This window comes from Fundulus heteroclitus, chromosome 5 (genome assembly GCF_011125445.2).
Source record: "Fundulus heteroclitus isolate FHET01 chromosome 5, MU-UCD_Fhet_4.1, whole genome shotgun sequence".
Lineage (NCBI taxonomy): Eukaryota > Metazoa > Chordata > Actinopteri > Cyprinodontiformes > Fundulidae > Fundulus > Fundulus heteroclitus.
The window spans coordinates 26,899,607-26,918,315 of NC_046365.1; the positions used below are offsets into that span (position 1 = coordinate 26,899,607).

The window sequence follows — 18,709 nt, forward strand, 5'->3', positions numbered from 1 at the left end:
ATCAAAGTGAGCGTAGAACAGGAGAGGAGGGGCCTGTATTCAGGATGGGGGGGGGGGCTTGATTTGGCATATTGAATCATGGAGAGTGAACAGTTATGCTGGTAGTTTTGGTCTTTTTAGGTGGAGGATTTTTCATCCCCCTCGTCCCCGGAGGTTGAGGGAGGCTTGTGGAGCCCAGCGGGGCTGAGCATTTTCACCTTTGTGCTGCTGGCTCAAGGCGCTGACTCAGTGAAGCCTGAATCCGATGCTGCAGAGGCAATGGAGGACAGGATCGGTCCAGTTATATATTATATTTATGTCCTGCTCTGTAATCCAGGCAGGATCACCGGCAGCTTTGCGCATCATTATTCATTTGTAATGTGGACACGAAGCACGGTTGATCTAGAGAGGGAAGTTCACAGTAACTGCGGGAAAGTTAGTTCTGGGTTGGATAGCGGACATTTGTGCTCCGCGGCTTCAGCGCCGCCTGCCTCCTGTTAGAGTTGATACAGGGAGGCTGATCTGTGGCTGCTTCCTCCTCTCCAGTGGAGCAGTCAGACATGCTAGTGCGACTCACGGCCGGTGCATCAGCTGGGGGGAGGAGGGAGGAGGCTGTTTGCTTGATGGTGTGCTCTGATTGGAGAATATGAATTACGTAGAAAGACAACCTGCAAAGAAAGGTAACCCGTTTTCTAATCTGGCCGTTTTTGAGCATATTAACACAGCCGGCCACCCGTGAGCAGGTCCTTCGGTATTCACTTTTGACATTCACACGGCCTCATCAGTGCACAACAGATCCTATTATACCCCCAAAAACTTCAGAAAAATTACATTTGTTGACATTGCCCCTTTAAAGTTGCTGCCAAGTGTTTAGCTGGTCTCCATTGGTATTTTTGACTTTATAGATTGAAGTCAGGACACTGGCTGGGCCACGCTAAATGATTTATATTACTTCCAATCAGAGGAATATGTTGTCAAAATTAGGTTTCTTTCATCCTAAATGTACCAGAGGAATGAATGATTATGGTCCTATCCAGATACGTCTCTGGCACGATAACCTAAGTGGGGCACAATAACTCAACACCTATTAGCAGCAACACTAGATTGCTGATTTGCAGATTCAATATTTGCGTTTAGTTTCCGTTTTCCAATTTTTGTTTTTGTTAAATTTACCTACATTCTATTGCAATCGTTTTTTTACTTGCTTTTATTCTGTTTTTATTTTCCAATGTTTTAATGATGTAAAGCACTTTGCATTGTCCTTGTACTGAATTGTGGTATACAAATAAATTTGTCTTTTCTTGATGATCGCACACTATCTGGCATTTCTAGTATTTTTATTGGACGGTCCAAGCTTGGGGCCAGAGGATTTGTGCCCCACAGCTGTCTACTGAGAGCGTGTTAGGCATGCGCCCTGCGATTTCAGATGTTCGGTATTCAAACAAACGTTGGTGGGCCGGCCCCAATATCACGGCGCCTCAAGAGGATTTTGCCCTCTGAGCTTGTCAGTATTCTGGCAGACTTAGATATATATACACAAATGTTTACAACATAATATTGGTAAGGGAATCTGTCTTTTTAACAATATTGCTCTATAAAGAACGATCCTGTCCCGCTGATTATTGCAAACACAGAGCTCCACAGTGACACCTGGTGGGGCCAGGCCCCACTGGCCCCACATACAGAGACGTCACAAGTCCTCTCTGAACCCTGTTGACTCAGGACAGAGACTCTCCAAGGACAATTTCCAGTTCATCTAATCTGCATGTTTTTGGACTATCTGATCTCATAGTTGCCGTAATAGTAGCTTTGATTGATTTTCCTGACTCCAGAACCTGGGTATAAAATAATTACAGGCCTTAATGACGCCTAAGACACCCATTCATGCACTATATATGGACTTTTCCTATTTTGAAATGGACAGTATATGCAATACCAAAATACAATTTCTTACATCTCTTTTCTTTAAAGTTTTTATTTTTTGCGGATCCACCCAGTCTTTTTCAATGTTGATCAGGGCTTTAGGACTTTTGACCTGTAAGGCATTAAAAGTTGGTCCTTTTTTGACGTGAACAATAGTTTTAGGCTCGTATTGCTATAAAATAAACCTTTGTTGAAGTGCCTTAGAGCAAATACTTTGTAAATATTAATGAAACATGTAATATTAATATGTTGTTGTTCAAAAGAGCTTAGATTAGGTTAACATAATTTAAAAGGGGAAAAACAAAACAAAGAATTGTCTTAATCTGTCAGCTCAGAACTGACACCCTGGTGCTGTCTATGACTTTAACCTGATACACACACAGCTGGGAGTTATTTTTATCAGGAGACCGTGAGGTGGAACCACATGACTGCTTGTGACCCGTCACCACGTTTATAATCCCCAAAGACTGTTTCACTGGTGCATCGCAACACATCAGAACATCATCAAAAAGCTGATTGATTTTAGTAATTCTGCTCAAAGGTGATACAAAACACAGCCATGCATTTTACATGTTTAAATCTGTTCATTTTGATGTTTGTCTCTTACGGTTACTGAAATCTCAAAATTCAGTTTTCCAGAAACTGATATTACTGACGACCAAATAAAGGATTTTTTTTTTAATGCAGAGAGGTTAAGAACAAGAGGGTAAGCCACAAAAAGGTCATTACTAATGAAGCTGGAGTTTCACTATATGCTGCATTTAAGTATAATAATGGAAAGTTGAGTGAAAGGATGAAGTGGGGTAAAGAAAGTTGAAAAAAAAAAAGAAATCATACAAGGATAATTGTAGCCTTCGATACTGCCGCTAAAAGGCAAAATGTTTCAAGAGTTTAGAAGTAGATTCAAAAGAGGTGAATCTAGTTGGAATCACCAATTCAAGAGCCAACACATGCATTCAGGACACGAACGACAACAGCAGCCTTCCTGTTGTAAAATAAATCTTGAACCAGAGAAGTCAGGAGTGACAAAGTGGTCCAAAATCCTGCTTTCAGATGAAGGAGAATTTTGCATTTCATTTGGGAACAAAAGTAGAAAAGGAGGAAGAGTGGATAGGAACAGAATCCAGGTTTCCACAGTGGATGAGGATTCCTGTCATCTGCTGGTGCAGCTCCACTCTGTCTTATCAAGTCCAAAGTCAACAAAGATGGAAAGAAAACTAATTATTTTATCTGGACTGTTATGTACCTCTCCTTTCTCTTTCCTTTTAGAAAGCTGAATCTTATTTTGTTTTGAATTAACTTCAGAAATCTGCCTATGATGCAGGTTAAAATCGATCGATTTGAGTAAATGGATGAACTAATAAATAAATTAACATGCCACAAACTAAAAGCGGGGAAATTATGCTCAGTTTTCCTCAAACATAATCGAAGACAAACTTCAGTCAATTGTACACGTTGTTCCTTTAATGGAAAGCATTGACGAAACCTTTAAAAACATCACTGTCGATTTTTTTTTTGAGACATAAAATAGAAAAGAATAAGAAGTGTTTGACTATTAACAAGTTTTAAGAAAACCGACGTTGTTTAGAAAAGAAGCAGACTGTGGATCACCGACCGAGATGAGAAGAAGTCAAACAACTATCACTGCAGAGCAAATCGCTGAGTGACCGGAGTGCGGAGGAACGCGGCGGCCATCGGACGCTTCAGGCGATGGGCTGCGTCTCCCGGATGAGCCACTGCAGAGCCTCCATCCTGCCCTGCCTCTCCAGCTCCGCTCCGACCACCTCCCTGCACATCCGGTGGTACTCGTTCACCCAGTCCTTCTGCAGGAAGCAAACATGGAGGGTGGAGAACCCATGAGGACACTGGGACAAGAACCCATTTCTAAAAATTACAAAGAACGCTTACAGCACCGCCTTCGTGTTTGATTACGCAATTTCATACAGTACAAGTTCTGGTCAGTTCACATACACTCGTCGTGGATATGAGCGGTGAGGATTTTTAAAAGCAAGAACTGGCTTCACGGGTTTTGAATTTATCGGGATTTTCTCTAATTCACACAGGGTCTATATTACACATTCAGGCTCAAATATATAAATACACCCCAGACCATGTTGGGATCAACGCGTCTTACAGAACTAGATCTAGGTTACACACACCAACAAGTTCTTGGTACGACTCCGGCAGAACATTTGACAGCTCTACCTCTGAGGTTTGGTTCATTAATAATTGCTTAGTTTCCAGACACAAACCCAGGTTTTTAGCATAGTTCACACATTTTTAATAGGGTTTAGGGTGGTGTTTTGGTAAGGCCATTCCCTAAGCCTAATGTAAGCTTTCTTTATCCATTTTAGTTGCTACACTATTATACAGCTTGAAAGCATGACTTTGACTCCCAAATATCTAGCTATCGCTCTTTGCCTTATATGACCATTAAGCTTTTCTCGTGCGGTAAGCTGCAAATTTCACTCATGCCTGAAGATGTGGATTTCAGAGTGGGCAGTCCAGGCTCGCCGATTCCTGGCCATGTTCAAAAATCAGAGCTGGTTTACTAAGGCATTAAGGTGGCTTCCATCAGGCCTCTGGAATGGCCCAACCTCAGCCTTACCGAAGATCTATGGGGTATGATTTAAGGCAGGGGTCACCAACATGGTGCCCGCGGGCAACAAGTAGCCCCCCCGAGGACCACGTGTGGTGCCCATGAGCCTGTTCTTAAAAGAAAAAGCACAATCCACCAGTGAGCTGCAACTTTATTTTATTCAGTTACTCTTCCTGTTTTATTCACACTTGCATTTATATAGATTTAAAAACACCAATATCTATAACAAAGCCTGAAAATTGTATTTATTTTAAATAAAGTTAAGGTGAACTCTGACTCTTCTAGTTGAAAGGTAAGTACTGGTGGCTCTTTGTATGACACAACACCAATGAAGTAGCTCTCAGTTTCAAAAAGGTTGGTGACCCCTGATTTAAGGTCAAGTACGTTGCAGAAAAGCAGTCAAACATGAAGCCAGAATGAAGCGGCTTTCTGATCCCAACATGGACCTTATGCTCAAGCTGTAGTCTGCTGAGGCATATCTAACCAGATACTAGTAAAAGATTATGAATATCTTTGATACTGTACTGTACGTGCAATTTGGACAACAGATGGATTAGGGAAAATCCACAATAAATTAAAGTCTTGTTTTCAAACCTTTTAAAGCCGTTTTATTCTTTCACTATAAAAAACAGTAGAAAAAAAAATTAATAGACCTGAAGAGAACTGTATGATTAGCTGGATGTCTCTCACCTCCTTCTTAGTAAGCAACTCTGTGTTCATCATTTTCACTTGGATGGGGACCAAAGTCAGAGGCTCAAACGTCAGACTTCCCCGGTTTCTGTAGTTGTACTTCAAGCACACACGGAAGAAAGAAAAATTAAATTAAATTAAATTAAATTAAAAATTAAATTACACCACATGATGGACTCTGGGTGTGTTTAATGGCTTTTTGGGATGTTATTTATTTCTGAAAGTGTTTTTACTTTGGGTTTAGCAGGAACAACAAGGACCACATTTTCAAGACGAATGCCAAACGATCCATCTTCATAGTATCCAGGCTCTAGAGAAAACACAAAGAAAGAATCATGTATTTCTTTTGGAGAATATAGACAAATATCTCATATATCAATTAACAACAAGGTGCAAAATATTTTATGTACTCTTCACATAAATTACACCAGAGATATAGAAACTACAAATATAAATGTTCCAGACAAGCTAAAATATAAATTATTTACACTTATTTAAAAAAAATGCTGTTTGTGTTTTATCAGTCAGCACTCTAAATCCTGTAAAGATTTTTTTTATGTAGCACAAACAAGCTTCCAATACGATCCCTGGAACGTGTTGAATTTGCATCAACAGGCATTAGTTGCATACGCCACCTTGGGAGGGCAGTGGTGTAAATTGAGTTATTGAAAATCAGGGTTATAAATTATAACATCAACAGAAATATCCTAAATATATCTGAAATAACCTCTCCTGTGTCTTTTTTCACCAGTATCGTTTCAATTTAACTTGGAAGACAAAGCTAGGGTAAATTAAGTTTGAAGGACAGAAGCAAAACAAATGATGCCTGAATATAAATCCTTTTACTTTTACCCACTCGTCAGTAAAAATCAAGGCATTCACCAGCAATGCTGTTAAGAGACATTCTTTTCCAATAAAAAAATATCCACCCTTTTCTAGATTAAAATTGCATTGCTTTGTATAACACCGCAGAGATCTGATTACAAAACTTCTTAGAAAAGTTTGGAATTTTCTCAAATCATGGAATAACACGCCGCTGAAGTTGTTTTCTGATTCAGCAGTGAGATCCGCTGTCATTCGTGATTTCTAATGCTTCGACTTCTCAAATCAGTAGTCTTTTTAAGGCAATGTTTCTAATCTTTTATGCTTTTATTCTAGATTTAAAGATTTGACAATTAACCTGTTTTAAAGCTTTGTTCGATGTCCGCACAGGTTTACGAACCTCATAGAGAACAAGATAATGTATTGTAAAGCCACCTTTATCTAGATCTTTCAACTAGTGAGCATTAATGTGTGGGTTCTCATTGAGAAACTCGCAAATAAGAATAATAAACTGATGGCTTAAATGTTAAAACTGCAGTCTAGAAACTCCTAGATTTTTGGGATATTCCATTTTCCTATTCTCTATACTTCTAAAACTAGAACATATTATAAACAACGTTTAATATTTTTCCAGATATTTCCCAAGACTACTCCTGAATATAGTAACTCAAACAGTGCAAACCCAAATAATACAATAAAATTGTGGTAATTCCTGTGCTCTCTGAGTTCAGTGGTGTTGATCCCCCTCCCCCAGCCTGTGTCGTACCATCGCTGACGATCATGCCAGCCTCCAGAGGTTCGTCGGCGAAGGTTTTGTAGCTGATGCCACAGGGCCCCTCGTGGACGTTGAGGAAGCATCCCACGCCGTGACCCGTTCCGTGAAGGTAGTCCAGTCCGGATTCCCACAGCGCCGCACGGGCAAACGAGTCCAGGAGGTGGCCTGGAACACAGGGAAGCAGATGGTCATAGGAAGACGGGAGAAAATAACCAGCATGGTTTCCAGAAACTACAATTAGAAACTCAAAAACGAGTGAAATCATTTGGCAGAATAATACTGATATTATTCCTAAAGTATAAATTAACACTGATAAATCCACTTAAAGAGCAATCTCTAATTGAGAGGTAGTGGTCACCTTTAGTTCCATTGGGGAAAATGGCAGCACTGACAGCTATGTGTCCCTTCAGCACATAAGTGAAGCATTCCTACAGGGACAAAATCGGGCAAAAGGAATAAATGCAACATTGTCTACGGTAAGTATAACAGATTCAGTCAGTAAAAAAAAAACATATTAAACTCATTTTGGCAAAACAATAAACAGGTTTACCTTCTCAAAAGCAGAGGGCGTCCCAAAGTGCATGGTGCGTGTGACGTCTGTGGTTCCATCGCTGTAAACAACACACAACAGAAATTCCCATACTGTATAAGCAACAGCATGTAAAAATGGCCGGGAAGGGAATAATAGCTGAGATATAACAACAGTGCAGCATTTACATGTACTGAGCTCCAGAGTCGATCAAATAAACTTCGTTCACTGTGAGAGTTCTGTTGGTTTCAGGAAGGGGTCTGCAAGAGGGAACGGCAGGGTAACTATTTTAAAGATCAGAATTACACAAATACCTTTTGTTTGCATGTTTCATCTTCCGACTGACCTGTAATGTATGATGGCTCCGTTCGGACCCATGCTGGAGATTGTGGGGAAGCTGAGGCCGACAAAGTCTTTCTGATGGCTGAAAAGATAAAGAAAATTAATCCAGCACATCCTGCACACTGTGATTTAAAATGTCCAAACTTTTAACTATCTAAACCACTAAAGTTATTATTTTCAGACCTTCAGTGAACACTGGTCTAACTCCAAAATCCACTAGAGGGCGCTATTTCTTCTGATAGGTGGATATCACACTTCTTAGAAACAGCCTTTGCAGAAATCAGGGTTCATATGTGCATTTTTCAGGTTAAAATTTCACACTTTCAACAGACAAATCTCTTCATAGATAAATGAAAAAGTCTGCATACAAATGTTTGCAATAAACTTAGAGGAGATATTTATATATCCGTCAACTAGAGTGGAAAGAAAAAAAATGGTGGGAAGAAAGATAAATAATTTTGACAAGCAAATATTTCCCCCCACTCTTTTCCTTCTACCGCATTTATTCAGACCTGGAACATTTTTTTTTTATTTTCCAAATGACTCCAGGCTGCTGTGACATCAAAGGAGACATGAAGGGAACCTAATGAGTGGCCTCATGAACTGAACAAGGAAAACTAAAATTCACCTGCGGAGTTCCTCGGCCTTATCAGCGGCAGAGATCTCAGTCACGTTGCCTTTGGGAATCTAGGAAACAACCACCGAAGCAAAGACAAGTGGGGTTAAAAAAACAACACTGGCTCACTTTAAAGCTTAAGTGGCGCTATGGTATGTAAATCATCTACTTGAACTAAAGTGTCCTCAGTTGCAGAAAACTAAAAGAGATGATCGGCAAAATCATGTTGTTTGGGTTGAAGTCTCCCTGAAAAATTGAGTGCGACCTTAATAATAACATTAAGAGGACAGATAAGGCTGAAGCTTGTCGGTCCACTATGGCCAGAGCTCTTTTGATACCGGGTTTAGGTTCCCGTCCCTATATATGTATGTTTCCTGTTTTAATTCCTTGTTTAAGTCTGGGATATTTGATGTCTTCTTGAAATACCTCCTTTTCCAACCATGCGAAGAGTTCACAAAGAGCAACAGCATCCTTGATCTGTAGGTAGAAGTAAAAAAAAAACAATCTGCATTTAATTTCAAACAGAACAGGATTACTGAAGAAATTAAAAAGACTCAAGCTTTAAATTAATCACATATTTCAAGGCTCAGAAGCGCTTACGTGGGCCATTTTCATGCCTTTGATCTCGGTGGCGTTCTTCACGGCCTTAGCCAGGCAGAGCGGGGTGTAGGGAATTGGGGACCTGTGAACCTAAATGATGAAAATAAAATTAGTAGGAGGTGACACAAATCACAGCCTCTGGCTTGTTTATTTTAACCAAAAAAAAGGAAAGGAAAGTGCACCTTCTGACAATTCTGGTGTTTTAACATGTAAACTGATCTTTATTTGCAAAGAGCCAAAGTTGCTCCAATGAGTTATGTATTGATTTATTATTTATATGTCCCATACACAAAACGACTTGGGGAAAAAATTCATGTCATGTATATGTAATTTTTTTTTACATAACAATAGATAATATAGAATCCATTACTTAAAATTCAAAGTAGTTAAAAGATCCATTCCTATGTGATCATCTCCAGATTTATTTATTCTAATAATTACACTTTGGATGGTTATAATTGACCTGATTCTGATGATTGCTGAGCTAGACTGCACCACATGAATGCATTAATTTAAAGCATCACTGTTGCTCATCATATAGACCATAGCATCTGATTGGTTAATCTACACGCCAACCCAAAATCTGAGCAAATTTATTGACAAGAGGAATGCTAAACCCACTAAATACATTTCTAGGTTAGGTTGGATAGATAAAATAAGATCAAAATATCACAACACATGTCATTTATTGTCAAATAAATGTTTTTTTTTAGCTCCCATAATAACTGTTGTGCATCTAAAATAAGGTCAAAACTGACGCCTCAGAAATTATGTGTATGGGTTTGTTTTTACGACATATTTCAAACCTGTGACACAAATGACTTGTACCAACCGGTATGAGGAGGTGAGCAAGCAGTTTTTCCTGCTTAGCAAAGATTGCGTTCAGATAACAAGTTGCCTCCCTTTCTCATGTAGTCCAGAGCAAACTAAAGGGATGTGGCAGAGTCTTCTCACCTTGGGGATGACCTGCGTAAGAGCGCAGCTGGCCTTGTCACAGATCCACACTTTATCTTTGGGTCCGAGAGCGGCGCAGATCGCCTGGAGCTCCGTGTAGACCGACTCGTACGGGAACGTCTGGATGCTCAGCTCCGGCCGGCTAGGGGAGTCCAGCTGCAGGTGGTCCCTCACTGCTGGGTTAGAAAGGCGCTTCAGGTCCACAAAAAGCCTGAAAGGATGGGATGTAGGGTGGGGTGTAAGCATTAATTACAGAAAAGAAAGATTATTAAGAGAACAATGCACTGGTTTAGATAAATTTTTCTGGGTGGGGTTTAACAAAATAATACGTAATTGCAAAGGGAAAATTAAGCTATATGTACAGTGATGTGAAAAAGGAATTTGTCCCCTGCAGATTTCTTCTTTTTCTACTTTATTTTAACATTTGAAAGTTTTCAGCTGTTACCTTATGGAGTTCATTCCCACGATGGCATACGCAAAGAACACTGGGTTGTAATTAATGTCTGCGCCTCGCAGGTTGAAAAGCCCTAAAGAAAACAAAAAAAATACAATAAATTTAATAATACAAAAGTCTGCGAAGAAACAAGATCTATCACGTAACAATAGGCACTCTTTGCATTTATTCTGTTGTAATCCATCGTGGTCAGAAAATGGATAAAAGTGATTTGGTTTAATCATAAGACTTGTTATGAAACTGTCATTTTCTATAAAACTCCAGTAAAGTCAGCATTTTACTTGGTGGCTCCATCACTCAGATACAGCACTCCCTAACAAGAGCCTATGTGAGACAAATGTGCATTGCTGGGATCTTTGATTGCTACATTCACTAAATGACTCAAGCAGTAAAACTACTCCTTTGCCGTGGCTACTGGCTGGTTTTGTACCAAAACCTGATTCAGTCCTGTGAACTTAACGTACATGCAATCTCGTCCAGAGCTGTGGCGACAAACCAGCTGATCTTCCTTTCTGTCATCTTGGCTCGCAGTGTCTTGATCTTGTCCTGCCAGGAGATACCTGCGGGCAGACAGCATCAACAACCCAAAGGACTGAGTTCACAGCTATCAACACGCGTGGAGAAAGCTGATCAGAACCTTTGGTTTCTCTAGAATTTCTTAAACCAACCAACCAACAAGAGATTACATAGACTAACTCAGATGGAACATTCTTGTAAAGCATACTAGTTTAGAGACTCAAACATAACGTTCTATCATTCTAAACCAAATCCACATGCAGCCGCAGTGTTGATGCCTGACCGGTGTATTCCAGTCCAAGGGTGAGGAGCTGCGTGCTCGGTCGTTCCGGCCGGTCCATCCAGACCACGTCGATCAGGTTGTCCTGCACCGCCACCAGCGAGTGGCCGGCACTGGTCAGCGCCTTGGACATGTTCTTCCACTGGTCTGAAACACAACATTATACGTTTTATATATCCAGGTATCCATCCGCGAAGCCGTATTACCGCCACTGGGTTTTATCTTTTGATTTTACCTTTTCCAAATGACTGTTTATTGTGTGAGGCACACCCAGACTAAAACAGCCCCATGACATTAAATTAAATCAACAAGAACCCGGCAGGTTTCTCTGGAGAGAAGTTCGGAGGTGCGGCAAGAACGGCGAGCGCTCCCTATTACACGCGACAGAGCAAGACGGTTCACTAGGACTGTACATGCAATTTCAGAAGTGAGACTGTGGTGGTTAATCACTGTAGTGAACACCCGTCACGGTCCAGCTACTGCAAGGAAGAGTCTGGTGGCGTCAGGGGTGGATCGTTTAAAGACACGTCGCCAACCAACACGAGTTTGGCCTATTTATCAGAGACTTTTAGGGAAGAGCGGACACGCTTAACATGTGGCTACCAGCTAACGATGTGGGGGAGTGGTTAGAGCAGGGCGATTCCCACAGATTGCCTTTCTGGGTCCCTGAGCTAAAAAACAGCGATAGTTTAAATGCAGGGGAAATTTAAAATAAAGATGATTATTTAGGGCTGGGCAAGTTAACGCGTTAATTTCGCGTTAACTCATTAGACTATTAACGGCGATATTTTCTTTAACGCGCGTTAACGCATGTTGGTCACATGCTTTTATTTTGTGAAGGTCTGTTGCTGCGGTGTAGGGGTTTGAATCAGAACAGTAAGTGGCGATAATGCGCCAATAACCTCGCTGTCAGCCAAGCCTCGGATTCAAAGAGGAAGAAAGGTGCTGGCCGGAAAAAAACACAGCTGACATGCGGAAGGCGGTGTTTCCCGCAGGTACCGCGAGCGAGCTTAGGCGAGGCGAGGCGGTGAGTTGGCGGCCGGAACAAGTTTTGTGCGGAGCGGAGCGGAGCGGAGCGGGGGGGTCTGCATCGACGCCGTCGGTGAAGTCGCTTCTCGTTTCAAAGTATCCATGTATTTTTGCCTGTTTTCCCCCTGCCATTCACTATATGCGCGCGAGAAAGCAACAACAAAAAACCGCGTGTCAACGTCAAATAAACGCAAGCATATCGAGTTAGCAAGCATTTCAGTTTAAAGTTCTTCCAGCATGGAATATGACAGAAACAAGTTAGTTGGAACCACTGCCAAGTTAAACTTTGGTATTGAACATAAAATGGTAATGCTGCTCCCTGCTGTTACCTCAGAAATTGCCTGTTTTTGGTAGATTTTTTCCCCATAAAGAGAATTCCCTGTCAGTGGCAATAAGCTTTAATTTATTATTATTGCTATTTTTTGTTTTACATGTTTAAGTTGAGCTTTACACTAAATATGTGTTACTGATAAGTGCTACAAATGTTACAACACTTTTGTTCATATGGCAGCAGAACATTAAAATAAAAGTGCTCTTTACACTACTTTTGAATTCATTCTTGGAGTTTGTAAATACAATGCGATTAATTGCGATTAATCGCGATTAATCAGTGCGATTAATCGCGATTAAATATTTTAATCGTTGCCCAGCCCTATGATTATTATTATTATGTATCCGCATGGTAGTGCTCTAACAAGCTTATTTTTTCTTGGGGCTTTTGTTTGTGTGTAAGATGTCTTCCAATAACTCTGGCTGCAAGACAAAGGATGTCATTTAGCAGCTCAATGCTAACGCTCCACAACCTGCATGCCAATAAACACGGCGCTATGATGAGGCCCCCTGCACCTGGAAAATGCTTTTGTCCTGGGCTCCCTGGTGGAGAGAACAGCACAAACCTCCAAATTGAGATTACTGTAACAGCCAGTTGGTTGGAGGCCAAGGGAAACTTTAGGTTTGTCACACTGCATTTGAAATGAAAATGCATCCACGACGCTGTTAAAAAAAAAAAAAAAAAACTTTGTTGTCTTAGCCAATGAGTAAGGCGGAGGAAAAAAGGAGCAAAAACAGTGCTGGAGGTGCTGAGCAGCTACAGTATTTATGAATACGGAATAGCCATAGATGCTAAGCAAACCTGGGAGCGCGGGTCATACCTTGGGCGTTAGCATTGTAATATAATGTGCAAGAAACCTGCGCTGAGCAGCAGTGTCATGACTGCCTTTACACTGAAGACCATTTGTCCTAAATTTCCCCAGCCACCAATGTTCATCTTGGAGATCTTGGAGACCGTAGGATTAAAGACTGCCCCTGACGTTGGTGTTAATTTTGTCTGAGAGGGGCCTGGGGAAGCTAGATGCATCATTTTCTATAAAGAAATGTCATTATTACAAGAAATACAATAGAAGGCTGATTCACTGAGGAAATAAAGCACCATCTCATACCAGCAGCAATGATCCAGGGATCTACGCCCACTTTGGAGTTTTCCGGCAAGACGCTGATCAGCCAGTCTTCCTGTGATGGCGTCTCCTTCAGTCCTGAACATATTCAAACACAAAACGTCACTTTTAAGCCGAGGACAATGACTACCGAGGTTTCAACTGCCCTTTGGCTTGTCTCCTTTTTGCCTGCAACAAAACTTTAAAGGCTAGGTGTTTATTTTAGGTTTTAAACAACACCTGTGTTGTAATGTTAATTGTTGCCATTGCTTAAATCCCATTAAGTGCACCCTGCTTTATACGGTTCTGTTTAACCAAAACACCCATGAGGACCTCACCCATCTTCATAAGAGTCCAGTTGTTGTCCATCTGCTGGCTGGCCTGGAGGAAATATCGCCCGTCCGTCCACATGGCAGCGTGCTGCTCTGTGATAATGGCTGTTCCTGAATAATGAAGCCGAACAAATGAGCTTTTCACCCCCGCGGGTATTTGTTACACAGCTGATGTTTCAATACAGTTACAGCCAGGGTCATATTCAGCTTGGCCTGTTCTGAGAAGCCATGGTACACACTTTTAAAATGCAAAATCTCAGATTACAACAGATAATGACCAGTTTGAGAGCAGGCAAGCTCGTCTCCGCTTCATTACAAAAGATGCTTATTTTTGAGTGGAAGGTGAGGATTGCTGCGATAAAATCAGTGACATTGGGTGCTCTATTAAGGAAAATGAAGATGAGAATAGGTGTAATCCTGAAAGGTTGTAATAACATAGTATCAAAAGACCAAATCCTAAGCTGCTGCTTAGAATCACTGGTTCCCTCTGTTCACACTAAAACGAGTATACCTGCAGAACCATTGAATCCACAGATGAATTCCCGTCTGCAGTCACAGGGTGCAATATATTCACTCTGGAAGTCAAAAAAAGTTAAAGTCAGTGGGATGTGGCTTATGAATCCTTCATGCCCCACACGTTTGCTTTTCTTTTCTCGTCATGTGCAACATAAATGTTCAATAGAGGGGCAGAAATACAATTGATAGGATTTTACTATCAAAAAGTAAAAAAATAAATAAAAAAAGTTGCCTAACTTAAAGTTACAACAGGACATTTTTCTTCATGCAGCACTTTCTACACTGAATTTCTAAGGTGCTCAATGGACTAGTGGTAATGCTTTCTACTGCTTAGAAAGCAAGCATTACCTGCAGGCTGACATTTAGCTGCTTCAGTCTGTATCTAGCCTGCCACCTACTTGCAATGTAGACTTTCCTATTTTTATTTCTTTATTTTTTATTATTTTTTTCCAAATGGACTTTGGAAACCAGATGGCCACATTTACTGAGACACCTAAAGCAAGCAATCCACCATCCAATTAAAATACATTTAGGTTTGTGATTAAAAAGTGACAAAACGTGGAAAAGTTCAAGATGTATGAATACTTTTGCAGAACCTTGTATGAGCTTCTATGGTCTCAAATAAACAGGGGAAACAAAAACTGTGGAGACAGACTATGTTTTAAAATGAGCAATACACAAATGCAAACCAGGCTTAGGAGAGAGAATGCATGAGACACCAGGCTTTGTTGCCAGATGATTATGTCATATTAAACTAAAGGAGCATAGAGAACAACCGGTTTTGTGACTAAATGTTCTACTTTACTCAATGCAGCAAACTATACCGTAAAAAAATACTCTTAGAAAACTTTTAACCAATGGATATATTGTAAAGATATGTTTAAATTAAGACTTAAGTTATGAGCATGATTTGGATTTACCTGATGTGCATCTCCAGATGGGACTATGTAGGCATGGATCGGCTCTGAAAAATATTTACAATTCTTCATTGCCTGCCGAAGAAGCCGGAGAAGCTCCCCTGTGATCTTTGGAGACATAGCTGTTTCTGCATTAAAAGCAAAACAAAAACCTGATCAAATTCAAGTACACGGTTACAAGTTAAAAAGTAGTATGTTAGTTTAAATAGCTGCAGTCTTGTCATCTTTCATTGGATTTTACTAACTAGCTAAATGTTACCTGACTTTTGGGAAGCCATGTTGACTGCAGCTGCACACAGCCTAACTAACTGTACGTGGAGCTCAAAGTCACAATCCACACCTGGATCTTTAACCTGCCATAATGTGCCGATTCAGCAACTATGACGATAGTCAGGGTTAAACATTACATAGAAACAGCCACAAATTAAAGTGGCTTCTTAAAGGTGCATCACAACAAATCAGTTAATAAATTCATAAAGTGACAGTCCTGTATTATATAGATTACTTACACTCAAATTTAATATTTTTGGCATACAACTAATAAAAAATCCAAAATTGCACTTTCTTTGAAAATCTAAATCTTACATTCCACCAATAAAAAGTTTTTTTGAACTATTATTATATTATGGCCTACGCAATCATAAGAAAGGCTGCTTATGACACCCTTCACAAGGAGCATAGACCAAAGGTCATTGCTGAGGAAGCTGGCAGTTCACAGATTGCTGCCTCAAACATATTATTTGGAAAACTAAGTGGAAGGAAGAGCCTTTAGAGGATTTAGAGGATTGTGAACAAAAATGAGAGTCACCAGATCAAATAAAGCAGACGACCTGAAAGGCAAACCTGGGTTTTATCAAACCTTCAGCATTGATCCAGTAATTCATCCAAAAGGAGCCCTGACCAAATAGTGAGTGTATACACTGTTCAGCACATCAACATAGCTTTGAGAAGGCCAACATTTTTGTATTAAAATAAACCTTTTTACCACGTGGTTTCCTAGCACCTAACTTTCCATAAATATCCTTGGATACAGCAAAAAGCAAGCTACTTTGGCAATGACTTTTTCTAGCTTACCCTACTTGTGGAAGCAGTCACTGACTCTCTGCTGGATAACTGTCAAATTGAAAGTCTTCCCCAAGAATTTTTAAGCCATAACATTACGTTTCTGTTATAAAGATAACATTTATTGTTGTTTTGTCACATTGCTACTTTCTATATTGGGGGATTTAACGTTTTTAAACATTGTTTTTTTCACTCTGTTATACAAACCGTGACATTATTTAGTTAATTACTCAAATAAGCTCCCTTTTCCTTAATAATCTCGTTTTATAGCGTTGCAGTCGTTCGTCAGCCTCCTCTCATGCAACAACCTGCTAAAAACAATTGTTTCACCTCGTCAACAAACGGCCACGAACCGACCAATCACATCACAATCTCCTTCATCGATGAGCTCTCCCATTGGCTGAAAGCTCCGCATGCGATTGTTGTTTACAACTTCGTGGAATTAATAAAAAATGAATCGTCCCAACCCAGTTTGTAACATAGCATCTATTGCACATCGTGTGCAACATAAATAAACACGCATATTGTGCCTTATAAACACGTTGTTTAAAGACCGAAGGCCCAGTGAACGTTTCTATCTCTCTTTTGCAGCAGTGGATCAACAGGCCGATGATAACAATAACTCATTTATGGATTAGGTGGTGGGTGTGGTGGCTCGTGGCTGTAATAAAGACGCGGGCGTTTCTCTAAGTTAAGCCGATCGATTGAGAGCTGTCTTTCAAAATGCTTTAAAGCGTTGCAGTGGGTCACGGTCTGATTATAATCGATGTGAAAACAGGGTAAGGTCCGCAGCGTCTACGTGGGGAAAAGCGTCAGCCCTCCGAAACCGCCGCTAGCTAAAGCCCCGCCGCAGTCCGTCGGGGAAACGTTGAATACACACCCGCTCCTCCGCCTTTCAAATGTGGCTCCCGGGAGACAAATCGACGCGTACTTTTTGTTTACCAACTCGAACCTTGTGTCAGTTTACTAAACAAGGAGGCTGCCATGTCGTTGCTGACGTCGCAGGTCACATGACCAAGGCTTCTGCCAATAGGCGCGGAGGGATCCAGACTCGCCTCTTCCTCTGAGAATATTCGGCTTTAAACGGCATGTATTCAGCTTTTCTTTCCCTGCATTTCAGTGTCGTTTAAGATTTTGGACAAGAGAGATTTTTTGGGGACTCTATCTCCATAGGACTCCCCTTGTATAGATTTTGCATACCAAGATTGTGGAAAAAAGTCAGCTATAACGATGATGATAATATAATAATAAAACAGTATTACAAATTCCAAAAAAAAGTAAAAAAAAAAAAACAAAGCAACTGGACTTGTTTTCCGTAGTTGAAGACGTTTCGCTTCCTCTCCCGGAAGCTTTCTCAATTAAAAAAGTCTGGAGTAATGCGGAGTAACAAGCTTTATACAATTGCCCCACAAAGGCCTTGCAATGGCTTAGATAACATGCATGTTTTCGATTGAATTTGCATGTTATCTAAGCCATTGCAAGGCCTTTGTTGGGCAATGGTATAAAGCTTGTTACTCCGCATTACTCCAGACTTTTTTAATTTAAGAAAGCTTCCGGGAGAGGAAGCGAAACGTCTTCAACTACAGAAAACAAGTCCAGTTGCTTTGTTTTTTTTACTTTTTTTTTGGAATGACCATGACCTGGATGACTGAGAATCTTCCCCAGCAGTACTACAAATTACTTAGGAAAAGACCACACAGTTATTTCAGCAGTAACTATATGTTTTTCCTCCAAAACGGTCTGAACTCTAAAAAAAAAAAAAGACAAAATGTTATTTCCTTTAACATAGTATCTTTTGCCAGATGATGTATAAAATGGCTCACAAATTCATATAAAGTTAATCTCAAGAAGCAATGTTTTACTACTCACTCTATGTGTTATACTTCCAAAGTGTTAACATAAATATAAGAGCAGCATTACTTCTTTAATATTTTTCTTTGATCCTATATGCTTTTGACTTAAATGCTTAAATTATAAGATGCAGAAGTGTTCATATTTCTCTATTTATGTTTGTTAGTTTTATGCATTTTTTCTGAATTCGCTTTTGAAGTGAAGCAGTGGTAACAAATCTTTAGTTTTTTTTGTTTTAATTAGTTAAAGAAGCATATATGTGCTATCTAATTTGGACTTGAAAATGTGAAGACATCATTTCTTTTTTTATATTTACGTGTGTGAGCATTGTGTAGTTCTTCATGTTTTTTCAATAGTAAAAAAAAGTAAATAAAAAAATATTAAGCTGGGCAAATTCCTTTCTAGTGCCTTAAAGGGGACCCTGCTTGTGCCTTTAATTTCTTTGAGCACAACAAATAGCACAAGATGACATCGTAAAGAGCGAAGAGCC

General features: G+C 40.1%; 1 protein-coding gene across 1 annotated transcript; it reads right to left on the bottom strand.

Annotated features, from left to right (window-relative positions):
* Positions 1-3,344: 3,344 nt before the first annotated feature.
* xpnpep1 (X-prolyl aminopeptidase (aminopeptidase P) 1, soluble) lies at positions 3,345-17,387 on the bottom strand. The gene is made up of 20 exons (XM_036137323.1): positions 17,249-17,387; positions 15,310-15,434; positions 14,385-14,448; positions 13,880-13,984; positions 13,548-13,640; positions 11,083-11,226; positions 10,748-10,843; positions 10,275-10,356; positions 9,830-10,040; positions 8,876-8,965; positions 8,702-8,752; positions 8,288-8,346; positions 7,664-7,741; positions 7,506-7,577; positions 7,339-7,399; positions 7,147-7,216; positions 6,780-6,953; positions 5,425-5,501; positions 5,192-5,290; positions 3,345-3,725 (listed from the first exon to the last, which is right to left on the bottom strand). The coding sequence occupies exons 2-20, from the start codon at positions 15,424-15,426 to the stop codon at positions 3,606-3,608; spliced, it is 1,863 nt and encodes a 620-aa protein (XP_035993216.1). The 5' UTR covers positions 15,427-15,434; positions 17,249-17,387; the 3' UTR covers positions 3,345-3,605.
* Between the last annotated feature and the right edge of the window lie 1,322 nt (positions 17,388-18,709).